The sequence below is a fragment of the Dermacentor albipictus genome, chromosome 9 (assembly GCF_038994185.2).
Source record: "Dermacentor albipictus isolate Rhodes 1998 colony chromosome 9, USDA_Dalb.pri_finalv2, whole genome shotgun sequence".
In the NCBI taxonomy this organism is placed as follows: domain Eukaryota; kingdom Metazoa; phylum Arthropoda; class Arachnida; order Ixodida; family Ixodidae; genus Dermacentor; species Dermacentor albipictus.
In genome coordinates this window covers 120,458,977-120,476,773 of record NC_091829.1, presented here as the reverse complement: position 1 = coordinate 120,476,773, position 17,797 = coordinate 120,458,977, and the positions used below count along the sequence as shown (strand labels likewise).

Genomic DNA, 17,797 nt, shown 5'->3' with positions numbered 1-17,797 from the left:
TTGTCCCTGGATCTGTCTAAACAAAGAAGGTTGAGCTAACGAAGCAACAGCGATGCGCGTGACCGTTGCAATGGATAGTGACAACTTAACACATCTCGAGTTAATCGCGCGGGCACCGAATCGATGAGAAAACAGGCCTTCATACCCCAGGAGATGCCGATAACTACCGCCATCTAAAAGGAGTGAAAAAGGCAGCAAAATTTTTACCCCTCAGTAGAGGTCAAGTCTCAAGATCGATTTGGCGGCGCTTTAAGAATGTGTGTGAAGAGTGGGGGTGCGAGAAGGGGGGGGGGGGGTATGCCGCTTAGTTTCGGGGAGAGGGTGCGGGTCTCCCGAGGCACGTGCCTACACACCACCATATGCAAGAAACATAGCGAACAGGAAGAAGCGACTAGCACGCGCTATTAAACAGTATATTTAATTGGGCCTTCGCCACAAGAAAATCTGCGTGGCCATACGCAACTATCTCTGTGATACAAGAAGACGGCCATGCTAATTATTGAAATCAATAATTGGATAGCTCATCAAATCGTTGGTTGTGTGTTCAAAATTATTCTAATACCCCCAAAAGCATGTACTGTTGATGCATAATTAAAATTATTTTTATTTCTGTATCTGTCACGAAAATCATTACACCTCACCTTGATTAATTTTTTCTTAATCTTTTCTCTACCCGCCGTGGTTGCTTAGTGGCTATGGTGTTGGGCTCCAAAGCACGAGATCGCGGGATCGAGTCACGGCCGCCATGGCAGCCACATATCTATGGGCACGAAAAGCGAAAACACCCGTGTACTTAGGTTTACGTGCACGTTAAAGAACCTCAGGTGGTCCAAATCTCCGGAGTCCCCCACTTCGACGTGCCTCTTGATCAGATCGTGGCTTTGGCCCGTAAAGCACATGGTTTTTTTTTTTAGTCTTGCCTCTCTCCTCTTTTTCGTTAACCTTTAACCTTCGGCTTCTCGGCCAATCCCCCGTAGTGAGGAAGCACCACAAGTGAGGAACAGGCAAGCAAGCACAGTCCGTTCCCGTTACTGTTCCTGCGTACTAAGTGCTTTGGCATCTCCAGTTTTCACTTGCATCGTATCGTGACCGCTATCAAGGGATGTGACATGTGCGCCGCGTAGTCTCGCCGCCTGTGTTACCTCTTCGCAACGCGTTCGGCTCCTCGCAAAATACGAACCGCTGCTGAAGAAGCGACTCGCAGAGCTGAGCGTGCGGCCGCAACCAGGCAACGTTTGGCTCAGCAGACCATTATGTTGAGAGCAGTACAAGCCGCATGTCGCCGACGACAGCGGGCGGTCAATTTAGTTCGTTCTTAAGACCCATGTAGACCCATGTGCATGTAGCCGAAAATGTGGCTCGGCAGCTCCGCCGCCAAGACCCTCGATTGTGTGCTTCCAAAAGTCGGGCACTACAGCTTCTACGAGCGCAACCTTGCGTGCGCTCAGCCGAAAATACGGCCCGACAGCTTTGCCGCGAAAACCATCGTGTGCGTGCAGCAGAAAAGGAGGCCCGCGAGCTTCGCCGTATACAATAACCGTCGACATAGACGAGATGGACGGGCTGGTCAATGGCGCGGTTGGGTACCTTGCCCACGCTGAGGTGGACGATTCGTGAATCGTAAAAAGACTGCGGCTCAGGTTCGACTGTGGTGCCACGGAACGACTGGCACGGTCAAGGCTCGCATCGTTGCGCAATGCACTCGGTAGCGTGGTCCGCCCCGAGCGGGTGCCAACTGAACAACGCGCCATCACCACAACGTTGGACCGTAAGGTTGATATCACATGTCGCGGCACACGGTTTCCCGTCGTGCAGGCTATGGAAATAACGATTCATAAGTCTCAGGATGGCACGTATACTACCGTTGTTTATGAATGCAACAACCGTCGCCCCCAGAAACTTGTATCCGTGGCAGTAAGTTTTCATGCAAACAACAATGCCTTTACACAATCATGCAACGTTGCTTTGCACGGATCGAGCAGCTCCACCGATTTGCCATTTGCTCTATCAACGTACGTTCTCTGGCTGCCAACAGTCTTGACTACATGCACGATTGCATCGCAAAGCGAATGGTCCTGAGACCTGGGGTCGTCTACATGGCGTCACCGACTACAGGTGACTACAGCAAACACAACTGCTCACCGGGCCTGAGGCTTGGGGATATACGAACGAGGAAATTAGTGTGTACCATTCAAACTCGTAGGAGCACCGGATGTACACTTTTCCAACGTGTGCGCAGTGCGTGAATCCGAGGGCATAGTGGTTGCTTCAGTGCATGTGTCACCATGTGCTCGACGTGAGAAGATTGCGGACTTCCCGGCACACACCTTCCTTCCTCAGCAAGATGCGCCGCTAATTTTGACGGGTGATTTCAACGCAAACACGAAGGAACCACACAACGCCTGGTATGTACACTCTGAAAGAAGACCTCAGTGTGGACTTTGTGTCAAACGTACAATGCAACTTTTCGCGCAAGGCATATTGTTTGGACTTTGTATCCACAAACATGAATGTACCCTTATATGGCCCAGCTGCAAGGCCTTCTCGACCTGCTTTTCTGACCATAAAGCACACCTGAGCGAGTTTCAATAAATGTATGGAAATAAAAACACGACTTTCAATATACTTACAACTTGCAGTCACGCTGTGACTATGCCACGCAAGTCTGTGGCTTTTTTTGCTTGCTTGCAGGGGTTTGAGCCACTTGATCATGCTATTTTTTGTACAACTCGACTAGACGCCGCGTTGCCTCTTCCTTCCACTTCCCACTTATGCTGCTGCTTCTGCTGTCTGGCACACCACGTCGGGCGGTGGTTCAGAGCGTGTGTATACATGACGGGAGCGCGGCAGAGAGGAAAGACGACGCGAGAAACTAGTTTGGGCGTTTGCGCCGCTCGAACGGGCACAATACCATTTGGAGCTCCCTGCGCGTCGCCACATTAGCCTCTTGACAGCTGTAATTATCCGTGACTCCCCACAAAAGCATTGCAGAAATTGCAGCGCTTACCTTATAGTAACGTGCAAGTCCAGAGACACGCTAGATCGAAAGGTAGAGAGGAGGTGAGAGAGGAGGCATAGAATGGGTAGAACCGACGAAGTCGCTAAACGAGTGAATAACAGCCTTGCTACTCTTTGCTCGCATTTGGCATATAAGGGGGCGAGCGATAGAATACGGTGACGTGAGAAGGCAAGGAAACGCCACTGCTAATGGCCGTGCGGTCGAGCAGATTCGCCACCTGACGGACACTGGCTGAAGTCCGATAGTGTGGATGGCGCGTCGCATGGTCTGCTAGCTGCCACTTGTTTACATGTGCGCATGCGGAGCACATATCCTTTAAATTGGGTTTCTTCCGTGGTCGTATACTGCGGTCATAAATGACGTTATGCATTTTGTTTGACAATGTCGAGCTCATTTGGCTTTGCGCGGCATCCTGTCTTCGCGCTGCAATAAAATCGTGACGGCATGCGTCGAGCGTGAGATGCGTGATCGTTGCGCCGTCCGTTTGCCACAGTCGCTAAAATTCTATGCTTGCACCGTGATTCAAGCACTTCACAAAGAGCAGCTCGCGTCGCTTGAAACAAATGAAGTGGTCCCTGCGATACCTGAACGCAGCGTTTTAGGGATTCCATGTAGCGATGTGTAGCGATCATTCCGCAATGTTTGTGATGCCAAGAAATATCAACGCGGTTGCGTGCGATCACTCAGCAGTAGGAAAGCGGATCTCAAGAGCTCATATGATGTCTCAAGATACGATTGATCTTAGATGTATAATTGCATGGCTGTGATTGTGGTTGCGGTTAGCGGTTACGCAATCATTCTTAGTTGTTTCTGAGGTGTCCTTTTATTATGTGAATATGCCCCTACGCATGTCAATTTTCGCGCTTTGATATTTTTAGTATCTGCTTCAAAAGAGGAGCGGAAAGAAAGTATTGCAAGAGGATTGCGTGTAAGAGTGCAGTCGTTAGACACGTGACGTAGTAACGCTACGCTGCTGGCGGGCTAATATAATGCGCTCTTTAGTGTGGTGTTGTTTGCTTGACGGGAGTTAGCAGCCATTATGTTCGCAAAAAAGAAAACAAGACAACATGGTCGGCTCCTTAAATAATATGAAATTATTCGCACCATGCTCGTGAATGTGATGGCACATGAATGGTGCCCTCGCACGATTCTCATGCTTCGATGTAATCATTGAAGACACCCTCGTGATAAAATGTCATTGTTGCTGTTATTGCGAAGAAAAAAAAAACACGCGCGAAGCCACACGGTGATCCTGCCACTGCACTGTCACTCACAGCGCCGTACTTTGTTTTACTAAAATTAGTAACTATCTTGTATTTGACAGACAATCGAAAAAAGATGTAAAAGGCACTTATGTACGCGTTCAAGCGAGTAAGTAAAGTCGCAATAACTAGCTGCTTTCACTTCACTGTACGGGAACGCATGCATTTGTATAACCAGTGCAAGAATAGAAAGAAGTTGAAGACACCCTCGAAGACACCCGCTGCTGTTGCTTGAATTCTGCAACAGCAGCGGCAACAGAATGGGCTGAACGCAATCCGAACAACAAAAAAGAGCACCATGTATGTACAGGGAATAAAACTGCGTATTGCGTTCCCTGTGTGTATTGTAGGAAAGTTCCGTGCGTTTCGTGCAAAAATATGTACCATTGCAGGGCAACATATCATCAGTGCACAGCAGTAACGCATTTCATTGCTTAGAGCGAGCCCCCGCCATGTACTTCAATGCGCGCCGCCGACCACCCATCCACACTAGCGCGACGACGGTGCTGCCATCTATAGCCCGATCTTACGGCCTATGAGCCTATGACGGCGTTCCCCACTCAAGGCTTTGGCAAAAAGTACTGAGCATGGGACTAGATTGTAAAATCATAGACCTGCTCAAGAACCTATACACGGACTGCACAGCAGTGTACACACTACAAGAACTAAGGTCGAAGAAAGTCGAGCAAAAGATAGGACTAAAACAAGGATGCCCGTTGTCCCTAACATTATTGAACATATACATCACACAACTACTCCAAACATTAGACAATGAAGGACCAGGCCTCCGCCTGTCCATGATAACAACCAACAAACAAGAAGAATACACCAAAATTTCATGTCTGGCATTCGCGGACGATACTGTGCTGCTAGCAGAATCAGCAGCTGACCTCCAAAACCAGCTCGACATCTGCTCCCAAGTCACAAGAACCGACCAGCTAAGGTTTACCACGGAGAAAACACAGTGGATAGAGATAAATACAAGCAACACCAGCAACAAATTCACCCTCCAAGGGAACTTCGTCAAAAAACATCGGAATACAAATACCTCGGCATAACTCTCAGTGACCAACCAAACTTTCTGGATCCGCATCAAAATGCATTAGCAAAGAAATCTAATCGCCTCAAAGGCCGCATCTGGCACTAGGCCAGACATTCATACAACCCATACACTGTCGGACGCACACTGTGGAAGGGAGTAGCAGTACCAGCGACAACATACGCAGACGATGTGCTGGCCTACTCCAGTGAAACCATAAAATGCCTGGAGCGTCACCAAACAAAACTAGGCCGTTGGTTGCTAGGGGGCAGCATTGCCACTGCAAATGCAGCAGTAAGCGGGGAAATGAGCTGGTTCTCGTACGAGGAAAGGGAGGGGAGGTCCAAATTACAATATGCCGGCAGACTCAAATTCATGGCAAACACAAATTACAGTCGCAGAATGTGCCTACATCTAAGATACAAAAACATCAAAACGGCTTGGATTCGTAAATACACGTCCCTAGACACGAAATACAGCGAAAATTGAAAACACCACGACACTATGACAGAGGCAGATTGGCGCAAGGCAGTCATCAAGGAAATCAATGATGCTGAAAAAACGATGTGGCGCACGACAGTGGCAAAAAAGCAAAGCCTGGCACTATATTACCACCACAATCCGGAACCGGGCCCATCAACAGAATACCGAGGAGATAAAAAAATTAAATTATGGAGTTTTACGTGCCAAAACCACTTTCTGATTATGAGGCACGCCGTAGTGGAGGACTCGGGAAATTTCGACCACCTGGGGTTCTTTAACATGCACCTAAATTTAAGTACACGGGTGTTTTCGCATTTCGCCCCCATCGAAATGCGGCTGCCGTGGCCGGGATTCGATCCCGCGACCTCCGTGCTCAGCAGCCCAACACCATAGCCACTGAACACTGACCACTCGGTAGCCACTGACCACTCGGTAACCACTGCGGGTTACCGAGGAGATAGAGGCAGCGCCCTGCTGTTTCAAGCCCGCACTGGCGCTCTCCTCACAAACCAACGCCGCCACGAACTATTCGGCGTGGATCCGACGTGCCGCTTGTGCGGTGCACCAGAAGGAACCGTTCTCCACGTGCTACAACAATGTCCGTGACTTCCCGCAGATCCCCGGTCGTGCTTCCTGGCTGAGAGTCTGGCGCTGACTGGTCTCACCGAGGAGGACCGAACTGCACGCGCCGAGACTACGAAGGTCCGGCACAGTGGGAACGACTGGGCAGGCAAGCCGAATATGTGAAAGAAACCCCCAGAGAGACATCGCCCAGCTAGAGCCGCCCAATCACAGCGAGTGGCCGCTGATGCCGACCATCTCAGCTACACGAGCTCCTACGACAGAGATGGCCGACCAGGCTGCGACGCAGCTGGGACGCACTGACTTTAACCGACATGGCTGGCGGATTGGATTGTTGTGGATTTGGTGAAATCCGAGGTGACTGGAGCCTAGTATACAACAAACCGGACCAACCAGATGGACTCACAGACTGTGACTGTGACAAAACTGTGTTTTATGTTGTTTTTCTCCTTACTTTCTTTCCTTTTTGTACTTTCGACATCTTCTGTGGCATTGACAAACGCCTGCCCTGAGTCAAAAGGGATCAGGACCACATACATACTTACTTACTGCCAATAGACAGGACAGTGGTTGCGGACAAACGGGATAAACTTAAGTTAAAGGCACGGTATGGTACATCTCTGCTGTTTCTGAAAAAATAAACACCGTAAAAATTTATCAAGCGGATAACCTTCGCAGGGTAGGCAGAAGCAGAGCCGCACGCACTGTTGAGTACAGACGACACTACCGAAGCAGTCACATGTTAAATCAACATTTCTGTGCCCGCCGCGGGGTAGCTTTGTGTCTATGGCATTGCTCGAGGTCGTGAGTTTGATTTCGACCGCGGCAGCCGCCTTTCGACGGGGGCGAAATAAAAAACATTCGTGTACTGATATTTCGGGACACGTTAAAGAACACCATGGTGTCAAAACTAATCTGGAGTCCACCACTGGGGCGCGCCTCATAACACGACTGTGGTTTTGGCACGTACAGCCACAGAGTTCAGTTAAAGGTTAATACTTCTGCCACAATGCGATGTCTCATGTGAGGCTGTGAATATGCTCAACGCTCTCAGATGTTATGAAGTATGGCGCATAACACCGGTTCAAGCAAACACCTTTCCCTCTGTGTTCTGTGCACTTCGCGGACAAACAGCAGGGGTGGACGCAAGGCGAAACTTAACATCAACTCACCACTCTCGTGTTGTACTAAACGTGATGAAGAAATCAAACATTCGCCTTCAACATCAGCGCTAATATCGTCAGTCAAACAGCACAGAAACGTGCTGTTTACATTGATTCCCACAGTGTGTGGGATCCGCATAAATTTCAAAGGTATGCAGCCATTGCAACGAGCCACTTAAGACTTTAATTCGCCTTAATAACAAGTGATTCCATAGGCCAGGGAAAATAGACAAACTCACAAATCTTCAAGAAACGCTTCGCTGGCAACATTTCTTCAACAAACTCTCGCCAAAAATTATTACTTTCTGTGAACTTTAGGAGATCGTTCTGAAACCGTTCAAAAAGAACGTTGTAAGAGGTGAACAATTCTGGACCGCACTTTCTGCTATCGATATGCTTTTGTTGCATCTTCACGGGAACTTTATTATTTGTACACGTAGCTGAAATCTTAGAAGTGATCACCGGGCATTCAGCCACATACTGATGTATTACATCTTGCAGAGCCAGTGTAGAGCTGAAGTATTAACAAGACTGCTCGCCCGCAATAACATACTTTTCGTGGAGCCTAAAACCGCAAAGTTATAAAAAAAGCTGAATCGCTCCTTTATGAAGCCTTGTTATTAATCACAATGCTAAAAAAGTACAATGCTTACTTTCGACTGTAGCACAGGATTCCAGTGGCAGCCAGAGCGATAGCAGCGAGGCAGAGCAAACTCCCAGCGATGAAGGGCCAGTAAGTGTTGCCAAGTCCATTTATCGGCACCAAAACACGTGGTTCGCTAGTGAGGACCTTCCTTCCGACTGCAAAAAAAGTCGGGCGCACATTTCTTAGCGCAATTATCAACTCCTTACTGTCAGCTCATTTAAACCTGACGACTTCATTCAACACTGACGTGAATTACCGCACTGCACGTAAGCATTCAAATAAAAGGCTGGCAGTTAGTTGTGGTTTTAATGAACTATTAGGGAAAATTCCTACGCGAGTCTCACGCACGACCCACTGAAAGTTAAAAAAAGAACGCAACAGCAAACTTGTCAAAGCGTTTGCATGTCACACTCGAAAGTTGCATTATAGTGCTTGTTATGTCGTCTATCGTCGAGACAGAATGCATTCCGACACCAATTTGACATTGGTTACATGACGTTTGAACACTCTGGAAAGCATCCAACGTAACCGCAAAAAGTCCCAGTGTAACCACCATCTAATCAAGCATCTGCATCTATTATCATTTGGTCATGTTCTCGCGCTTGTTGTCTAGCATTTCTGCCTCGTGCATTGAGTCATGCGCAGTGTCGCCCGTATTTTTTTAGCAAGTAGCTAAAATTAGACAAAGAAGTCATTTCTTTTTTGGCACATTTTGCTGCAATGTAGCTAAAATGCTTTCTAGCTCTGTCGAGTGAATTCTGAAAAATTTAAGCGTTCTAAAACACTATATTATAGACTAACATAGCGCAACGTGCCCACCAAAACACTTCATCTGGTGTCCGCGTTTGTGAAGAATTATAAGCGAATGTTTCTTCCCATATCAACTTGCTTGCAGATGACTGTGTAAAATTTTGCGAAATAAGTAGTCTTGACGACCGTGCTATTGCACAGCCTGATCTTGGTACTATGTGCGCTTGGTGCAAGGCTTGGTGCAAGGCTTGGTGCATGGAAATAATTACTACAAATGCCAAGTTATGTGTGCAACTGGATCTACTAATACATCGGTTTCCTATCATCTTGATAACCTTCCTTTGGAAGTAGTGCCGTAATATAAATATCTTGGCGTCACTATATCTTTAAAAGTTACCTGGAATGATCACATTGAATTCATAATCGCCAGGGCCAGAAAAACACTTGCATATCTTCGCCGGGATTTCTCATGTGCTCCTCAGGCTCTTAAACGTTTACATTATAAGACACTTTTCGTTCGAAGGTGGAATACGCCAACTCTGTTTGACACCCTTTCCATGACAATCTAATCTACTAACTTGAAATGGTTCAAAATAACTCTGCACGTCTTATTATATTTAATTACGCTCGAACTGTAAGTGGGACTAATATGAAATCGGGCCTTGAACTGCCATCACTAACATCTTTTCACCGGATATTTCACCACCGATCACTACACGATGATTTCATCTTTTTCCCCATTATGTATCATCACGCATTGGTCACCGACATAAGGTTGCCGTTCAATTTTGTGGGACTTCTACTTTCCAGCATAAATTTTCCCCCAGGACTTGTGAGGAGTGGAACCATCTTCCTACCATCACGACATACATGAAAGATCATCAACGTTTCAAGAATGGTTTAACTAACTATAACTAAATACTTTTTAGCTCATTTTAGTTGTTCTTGTTTGCTTGTGCATCATCTTTTTGTGAGTGCACATTGTTATATAGCTTGACGATTTGTATTGATGATTTGATGAATAGAGTGTTGGATTTAAATTGTATCGGTGGATTATATAATTTCATGTATCGGTACAGAAATGTCCTTCTTTTGCCACTGCCCTCTGTAATGGTTCGGCGCTGAGGGTACAATAAACAAACAAAGAAAGAACCAAACAAACAAATGAATAAATAAGTAAAAAATAAATAAATATCCCAATACACTGCTTCATTACGTGCCCGACTATAATCATCCAGGTGGCCACATCACTAACGAATTCTCCTGCGACATGCACGTCACAATCAATAATAGGTCAATTAGTCTGGTCCTGAAGTAAAATAATATTAGGAGGAAGCTCTAGCTCGGGCCTAACTCCAATGCCGCCTATTGAAATACATGCAAAACGCGGAAAGACTTTTCGGACATAACCACCAGGCTGAATTTCATGAAATTTGTTGCATTTTTGAGAAAGTTAAATTCTAGTGACTTTTGGATGCGGAACATTGATTTATGCCCTGAATTCGTAACAGGAATGTTCAAAAATGAGTAGGCTTGAAAGAGTGTATAAGCGCAAAATTTGCAAATTTGTAGCTCTGTAAGAAAACAGATGTCGCAGTTCTGTGAACTGCATCTGTCAGAGCATTTAAAGCGGACAAATTTGATCTATCAAATTATATCTTCTGTGAATTTTCCCTATTGTTTAAATCGCTTCTGCTAAAGTCTTACATAATATTGGATAAAATTGGATGTGGAATTGGATGAGAATAGAACGGAGACGTTGACAACACAACAAAACGCACTGTGTTTTCAACGACTCCCTTCAGTCCTCGTCCGCTGGCGCAAAAGATGTTATCCAAGTTGGAATACTAACATGTCCAGCATAAAGCAGTGTCAGACAATAGTGGTCTATTCTGAGCCATACACAATACATAATTTCTGTCCACTTTAGATGTACTATTATATACAATTTACAGAACTGTGAGATCGTTTTTACCCATGTTGTACAATTTCTGCAGCGGGAAGCACTGAAGCGCGGAAAAAAGAACAAAAACCAAGAGAAATGTTTTACAACGGGCATCTAAAGCAACTCGCCCACATCGCTATTCTCATATTGTTTTTCATTGCAAAGTTAGAGTTACAGAGTTGTAAACTTCATAGTTTCGTTTTCTCAATATTTGGGATTTTTAGGAATCTTTATTTTTAAGTATGGACGGCCTAAATAAAAATTTTGGTACCAACATTCACTATATTTCAACTTCTCTTTTAAATGCAACAAACCTGACCGAATTCGGAGCTATCGTTGCCAGGAAAACGATTTCTGATTTCCCTTGTATTTATAAGGAGCCACCAAACTGAAGCTTCCTCTTAGGAAAAGAAAATACAGAATGTCTATGATGGTAGACATTCTGCGTCCTGAAAGCCAACACTGAATTGGGTAGGAGTGGCGGCTATCACAGTGAGAACTCGTTGAGTCAACAGTGAACAAGGCTTATCTGTAGAAGCCAGAACGTCCAACACGTTTGACCACACCACGTTGGTTGGCGTTTCCGTGAGGAAATGGAAACATCTGGAAACTATTATCAATTCTATGCCGCCATTTTGGTCCTGTCATTGTAACCCTGAAACTTCTATTTAGCGAAACCTTAGTGAGGCCCAGTTTTGAGTACACATGCACGATCTGAGACTCTAGTCGGCGAGTTTTTGCTGTGCTCCTCTATTCGAAAGCGCTATTGGGACCAGAGAGTGCGGAAATTTCGTGAAGCGTTCTGCATTAGTGAAAGTAAGGGCACCGTATCGGTGCACCACCGCTATCGGTTTACGGCAAGGAAATCGAGTCCATTTTATTGACTTGATCGCGCCCAAGTTCTGTCGTCATATTGCTTTAACGGTGACCCTTCATGGAGAAGAGGCAACTTAAGTCCGCTCGAAAAAACTAGAGAAAAGGAAAAGGGTCTGCTGAAAATAAAAATCCTGCAGCCTAGGTCAACATTGCCACTTTAGACAAATAAGAGCTGTGTAGCCGAAAGGTTGGCATTCGTTTAATACTTGCAGCTTCATTTTCGTATCATATTTTGTATACATTTGCCGTGAAACTTCATGGTACGCCTTCTGTTCGGTTGATTTTGCTCGAAAGAGAGAAGGCGGGAGAATATACTTGCCGATTATTGGCGCGGTGAGCCGGTAGCCGTACAGGGTTTCCTGAAAAAACAAATGTCATTCGTCACCACAGATACTTCAAAAAAGCAAATGCTGTGTGAACGCTTATACTATTTCCAAATGCCTTTTTGGAGGCTGTATACGAGCTACCACCATTCGTGGCCGCGGACATCATAATGAGTTGAGACTTTTCTGAACATAAGCTAGGTCGACTCTTTCATCATTGTCGGCTTTCGATTCTCAACAAAGTCTAAAAGCAGAAAGCTGTGGAAAAATGCAGTCTGCGCATTTAAACGTAGCAGACTTGTAAAACGGCTGCGATCCGGGCTGTTCGGAATGCTTTCACTTTCCAGGATGAGATTTATCTGCGTTAATGGCGAGTATAAGCAATATGCCACTGCAACTTAAGCGCCAAAGAGCTAGATTAGCCTTTCTACGCGCATTAATCCACGGAGTATCGGGATGTTCGTCCACAGAATTTCTCAGCCCTGGGCTAACAAGAAAATCCCGTCACCAATAAGGCTGTAAGCTTGCCTCACACGTCGCGAAAACTAATGTACATAGCTTTAGTTACTGTCCGCGAGCATCCCATGAGTTGAATTACTTGTCAAAAGCTATTGATATTAGCGAAAACTTTGATCATGCTCTAACCATCCTTTTCGGTGCTCCATCGTGATAGTTTAGCTAGTTGTATAAGTATGACTGACTGTAGCGCATGTTAGTAATCCATAGTTAAGGACGAATCACGACCATTTTTGTGGGCGCCATCCTTCCTTGAGTTGTACATTGTGAAAAATGGCGTACTTACTTTTGTGCGTGAATTAGTGATGTCGCCGTTCTTGCTTGCCGTTCATATTAAAACAGGAATAATGATTGCGAACGTTATGCTGGCTTAAATTATTCGTTGCTTGTACCATCTTGGAAGATTGTATAAATAATCACGTGTTTATTTCTTAAAATATTTATTTTCTGTTTCTACCCGAATATACCTTCCTGGGGCGCTATAACGTAAAACTATTCCAAACTTTTCTATTCCAATTCTGCAATCAGGCCTCCACGATTGGTGAAAAACTTTTTTCGACCACCCCCACTTCACTTGCTGTCACGCGACGTCACGAAAACCGCTATAGCTCCCCATCTGGTATGATGTGTACTCACTGATTATGCATGATTTGACAGAAAAAAGAAAAACAGTTATTTCTGATTCGACCACTTTTCGCCATTAGCCCTCGGCTATTGGTAAAAAGTTTTCGGGCTGCACCCACTTCACCTGCCTGTCACGCGACGTCACCAAACCGCACAAACTCACCACGTCAAAGTGACGTGTGCGCGATAAAAATGCATTAATATGCCGAACAAAACTGAATTTTCTTCGGAATAGCCGTAGGCTGCCCCGTTCCGAAAGGAATAAAAGATGGCTGCCGTCGATCGCCGAGATGCTGGCTACTCACATCTGCCGGAGAGCATGGGTGTATTTGCGTATAATAAACCTTCTTGCGTGGCCGTGTAACGTTTTCGAGCACTTTCGGCACGTTTACTACCCCATTCGGCCAATTCTTCTTTCCTGACGGTCAGCTTTAGCGTCATTCTTAAGCGTCTGTTGCATGCCGCCGTGATTTTCGACCAGCCACCACAAGCTAAGTAAGGGAAAGCCGACCAATCGCAGACGCCGGCACCACCCTCTTCATCCGGTTATCGATTTTCAGTGGACTGGCTCTGCCCCAGCGAATCGCTCTCCACTTGAGCGTTCTCCTCGCCTCTTGTCAGCCAATTAGATACGACAAGCCGCTCAGTGTAGGCAATGTTATTCGCTTTTCAAGCAAACAAAAGTGACCTCCTATGAACGAGGAGAGTGTTTGATTGGTCTGTTCAGACAACACTGCAGGTGACCGCCCGGTGCTTGCGTCGGTGGTTACGCAAATTTGACGTCAGGAGATTGGAATGGAAACATATTGGAATAGTTTTACGTTATAGGGCCCGTGATTGCACCTTAGTGCAACGTCCACACTATTTTGTAAACAAACAAACGCAGAAACAAAGAAAGAAGCTGTGGCTTCGTTTACGTCAACCCGACACGAGAAAGTCGAGTGAGAAGTCGCATTGATTACGCCCCCTACGATCGCGCTGACATGCGTCTTGCCAGCGCTCAGTGGTGTCGAGAAAAGCGCCGCCTACCATGTGGTCTGATTATCGCGTTTACATCACTCAGCGGTGCACCACAGGGAATGGTATAATCGGGGCTCTAGTAGCGCACTTCGCAATGCACGCCAGCTAACTATTTGCGTAGCGCAACGTTGCCAGCGCAATGCCTCACTCAGAAAGGGACATCCGGATTTAGTCTAGGATCCGCGTTGGCACTGCATCAAATAATAACAGATCGCAGCCCTAAAAATAAAAATAAAATAAAAGCCGCAGCCTCATGTGTTCCTTCTCTTGCATCATGCGCTTCTTTGCGCTCAAAAACAATTAACATAAATTAACAAGCACGGTGTCACGCGCGCACAATCAAGCACGAACACATCTCACTCGATGACAGCGGAAACTAGCCGTCAGAACGCTGCAATGAGGAAGTGCGGCAGCAGCAGCGAACTAAGCCGCGAAACGACACCGTGCGGCGGACTGCGTCTCCGTCGTAGATGGCGTTGAAGATACAACGGCGCGGAGGAGAAGGCACCCTCCCCCCTACCTACCCTCACCAGGGAGCCTTGCGCGCGACAGAAGACGGCGCGCTTCCTCCTCCTCCTCCTCCTCGTCGTCGTCATAATTTATTAAACGTTAAAGGCTTCCTTCGGGGCATTACATAAGGGGGGGGCGACATCGTTCTTCCCTTTCGTGCGCGAGATTGAGCCGCGATCGCCGACTCACTCTCGCGCACTTTCACATACACCATACGGCGTGCGGCTACGATTTTTATCGCCCTTGGGCTTTATGTGGGACCTCAAGGCTACACCGACGACGACGGCAGAAATGCGCTCGGGGTGTGCATGAACCGCTACCGCAATAAAAGGCGACACCGAGAACCTGCTTTGCGAAATTTCGCAGTACATGCCTGCTATGGTGAGCGGAAACGAATTAGTGCCCTGGTTTTACATATATATGAGCTTTGTGGACTCCGGAACAACCGAGCATTACCACTGAATCTACGACGTCTTACCTAGGAGTGCTTGTTACTTACACCCGAGAAATTTGTCTCGGCTGCCCACCCGAAGCTGTACGGAGCACCGGCTTCGAGTGGAGGATTTGCGAAGCCGCCGACGGTGTCTCCAGCACCTACGACGAACCGTATCCCGTCGCCGACTTCCTCCGGTGTGAAACTGGCTCCAACGTAGTAACCGAGGTGCAAGTCTTCCGCTGAACTGAAGTTGAGAAGCCTTATAGGTGCCACAACTTCGTGCACTTTCTTCACGACGAGCAAGTAGTAGGCACTGAAAGTACAATACAGTTACACAGTTTATTATGACTTTTTAAAACAACTACAGCCATGTTTGTACATGACAGGCGTGGTTATCTCGACGTAGATAAATTGTCAGAGCACTGCCGTGCGTACGGTAATAATTAGGTACACTTGAAATACGCACGTCGCTCGGCATTTTATACATTACGCTAAGTGACGACGGCGACTGTGTATGTGAATGCGTCATTCATTCATGCAAAGCATCAAAACTTAGATGCTGCAGCACATCGTTTAGCAAGGCAATGTTCTTAGTAACTGAGGAAAATAACGTACAATTTAAATCGAAATAATCTGTTTTTTTTGGAACAAAATGGTCCGATGTGCAGGACTGTTCGGCTTCCCTCTGCACTTTTCCTCGTAGTTATTACAGTTTCTTTTCCTTGCGTACTCATGTTTCTTTATTGTTGTAGGGGTGAGCAGCGCTAAATACATGGACACAGGTGAATTCACAAGAAAAACGGGACGTTTCACTGTCAAAGCAACGTGTTCTTTTACCTTGCGCCTTCACCTGTGTTGTGTTTAAAAACCACGGTTTCATTATAAGGCACGCTGTATTGTGAGCTACTCAGGGTTAATTCTGAATACTCGGTGATTTTCAGCGCGCACTATTGAAATCAGCGCAAGACCTTCGCCGGCCAACAACATCCATTCTTAGAAGTAAAACTGTACGATATCGCGTTAGAAAATCCACAGTTCATCTTCAAGGCATGCACCTCCCTTGCGTCCGACCTGACACCGGCGTGCTAGAACGTAAGAGCGCATGCGCTTTTTGGAACGCGCAATGCTATGGACAGAGCATTAGCTAGCCACGATACAGGCGTGCGTCAATCATCGTTCCAGATAGCGAGCTATTTTCATGGCACCATTATCGGGCCGGCGTCGGCGTATTTTAGCAGTACACTGAAACTGTCGCAGCAACTCCTGGCCAGCGCCGATTTGCCACGGCTGGTTCGCCTTTCGCGCGGCAGCAGAATCTGGAATTTCACAAAGTCAAGCCCAGTTGTCATCGAAAAGATTGTGATAACCGCGGCCTAGCACTGTAACGAAAATACGTGTTAAGGTCGACGAGCGTGAGTGGGTACGTCATCCCCCTGCCATTAATGGCGAGGCTTAAATAGCTGTGGCAGAGAAAATGGACGAGATAGGAGAGCGGAAGACCTTTTGGGAATGAGCTCAGCATGTGAAAACTTACGTCAATGGCCCTTTGCGGAAGTCGACAGGAGCCAAACTGAGGGTGACAGTGTTGCCGTCCACCGCGTCCACTCTTGGTGCTCGGTTTATCACAGGAACTGTGAGAAAGGGAGAATGCATGAGGCTGTGTTACTCGAGTTGCGCAAATGCTGCAGCGGCAATAAGTTATGTATTAGGGCATGCGCAGATATCTGGAGAAACTAGTGAATCATCGGGGCATTAGTGAGATTAGAAGAGGTGAGACTTATACATTACTAAATAACGGCCATGTCCTCTGCTATAGAGGTCTCCTAGATAAGAAGCAATACGGGGTAAGATTCCTAATCCATAAGGACACAACGGGCAACATTGACGATGATGAGGAAGTACATCAGTTTTATGAAGATGTTGAATGAGCGATGAGAAACGTGCAAACTCAGTGTACTGCATTAATGCGCGACTTCAATGCAAAAGTGGGGGAAAAGCAGGCTGGTGAAGAAGCAATTGGCCACTACGGCGTCGATTCTAGGAATGCTAGAGGAGAGATGCTGGTACAACTCGCAGAAAGGAATAACCTTCAAATAATGAACACCGTTTTCAGGAGGCGTAGCAACAGAAAGTGAACCTGGAAAAGCCCTAAGGGTGAAACAAGGAATGAAATTGATTTCATACTTTCTGCAGATCCCAGCATAGTGCAGGATGTAGAAGTGATAGGTAAGGTAAAGTGAAGTGATCATAGTTAGTGAGGTCTAGGATTCACCTCAATTTGAAGAGATAAATAGCAAAATTGGTCCAGAAGAAACAGCTCAACCTAGAGGCAGTAAGGGTAAAAGCAGACAAATTCAGGCTGGTACTTGCAAACAAATATGCAGCCTTAGAACAGAGAGATGATGATGGCATAGAGCTAATGAATAAAATCGTAACTAGGCTGGCTTCAGAGGCAGCAATTGAAGTAGGAGGCAAGGCACCAAGGCAACCAGTGGGCAAGCTCTCCCGAGTAACAAAGGACCTAATAAAGAAACTACCAAGAATAAAAGTGTCCACCTCAAGAGATAAGATAGAATTCGCGGAACTGTCAAAATTCATCAACA

General features: G+C 46.4%; 2 protein-coding genes across 2 annotated transcripts in view; both read right to left on the bottom strand.

Annotated features, from left to right (window-relative positions):
* The window catches only part of LOC135911221 (receptor-type tyrosine-protein phosphatase mu-like), a 115,790-nt gene extending 107,460 nt beyond the window's left edge, over positions 1-8,330 (bottom strand). Inside the window, exon 1 of the mRNA XM_070526298.1 lies at positions 8,202-8,330. The gene's annotated coding sequence lies outside the window, so the exon portion shown is untranslated. The remainder of the gene's footprint in view (positions 1-8,201) is intronic.
* A 1,864-nt stretch (positions 8,331-10,194) lies between these two features.
* LOC135911232 (cell adhesion molecule DSCAML1-like) overlaps positions 10,195-17,797 on the bottom strand; it is a 59,891-nt gene continuing 52,288 nt past the window's right edge. The window contains exons 8-11 of the mRNA XM_065443424.2: positions 16,729-16,825; positions 15,258-15,507; positions 12,012-12,124; positions 10,195-10,207 (exon numbers count right to left, since the gene is read on the bottom strand). Coding sequence (XP_065299496.1) covers positions 10,195-10,207; positions 12,012-12,124; positions 15,258-15,507; positions 16,729-16,825 — 473 coding nt within the window. The remainder of the gene's footprint in view (positions 10,208-12,011; positions 12,125-15,257; positions 15,508-16,728; positions 16,826-17,797) is intronic.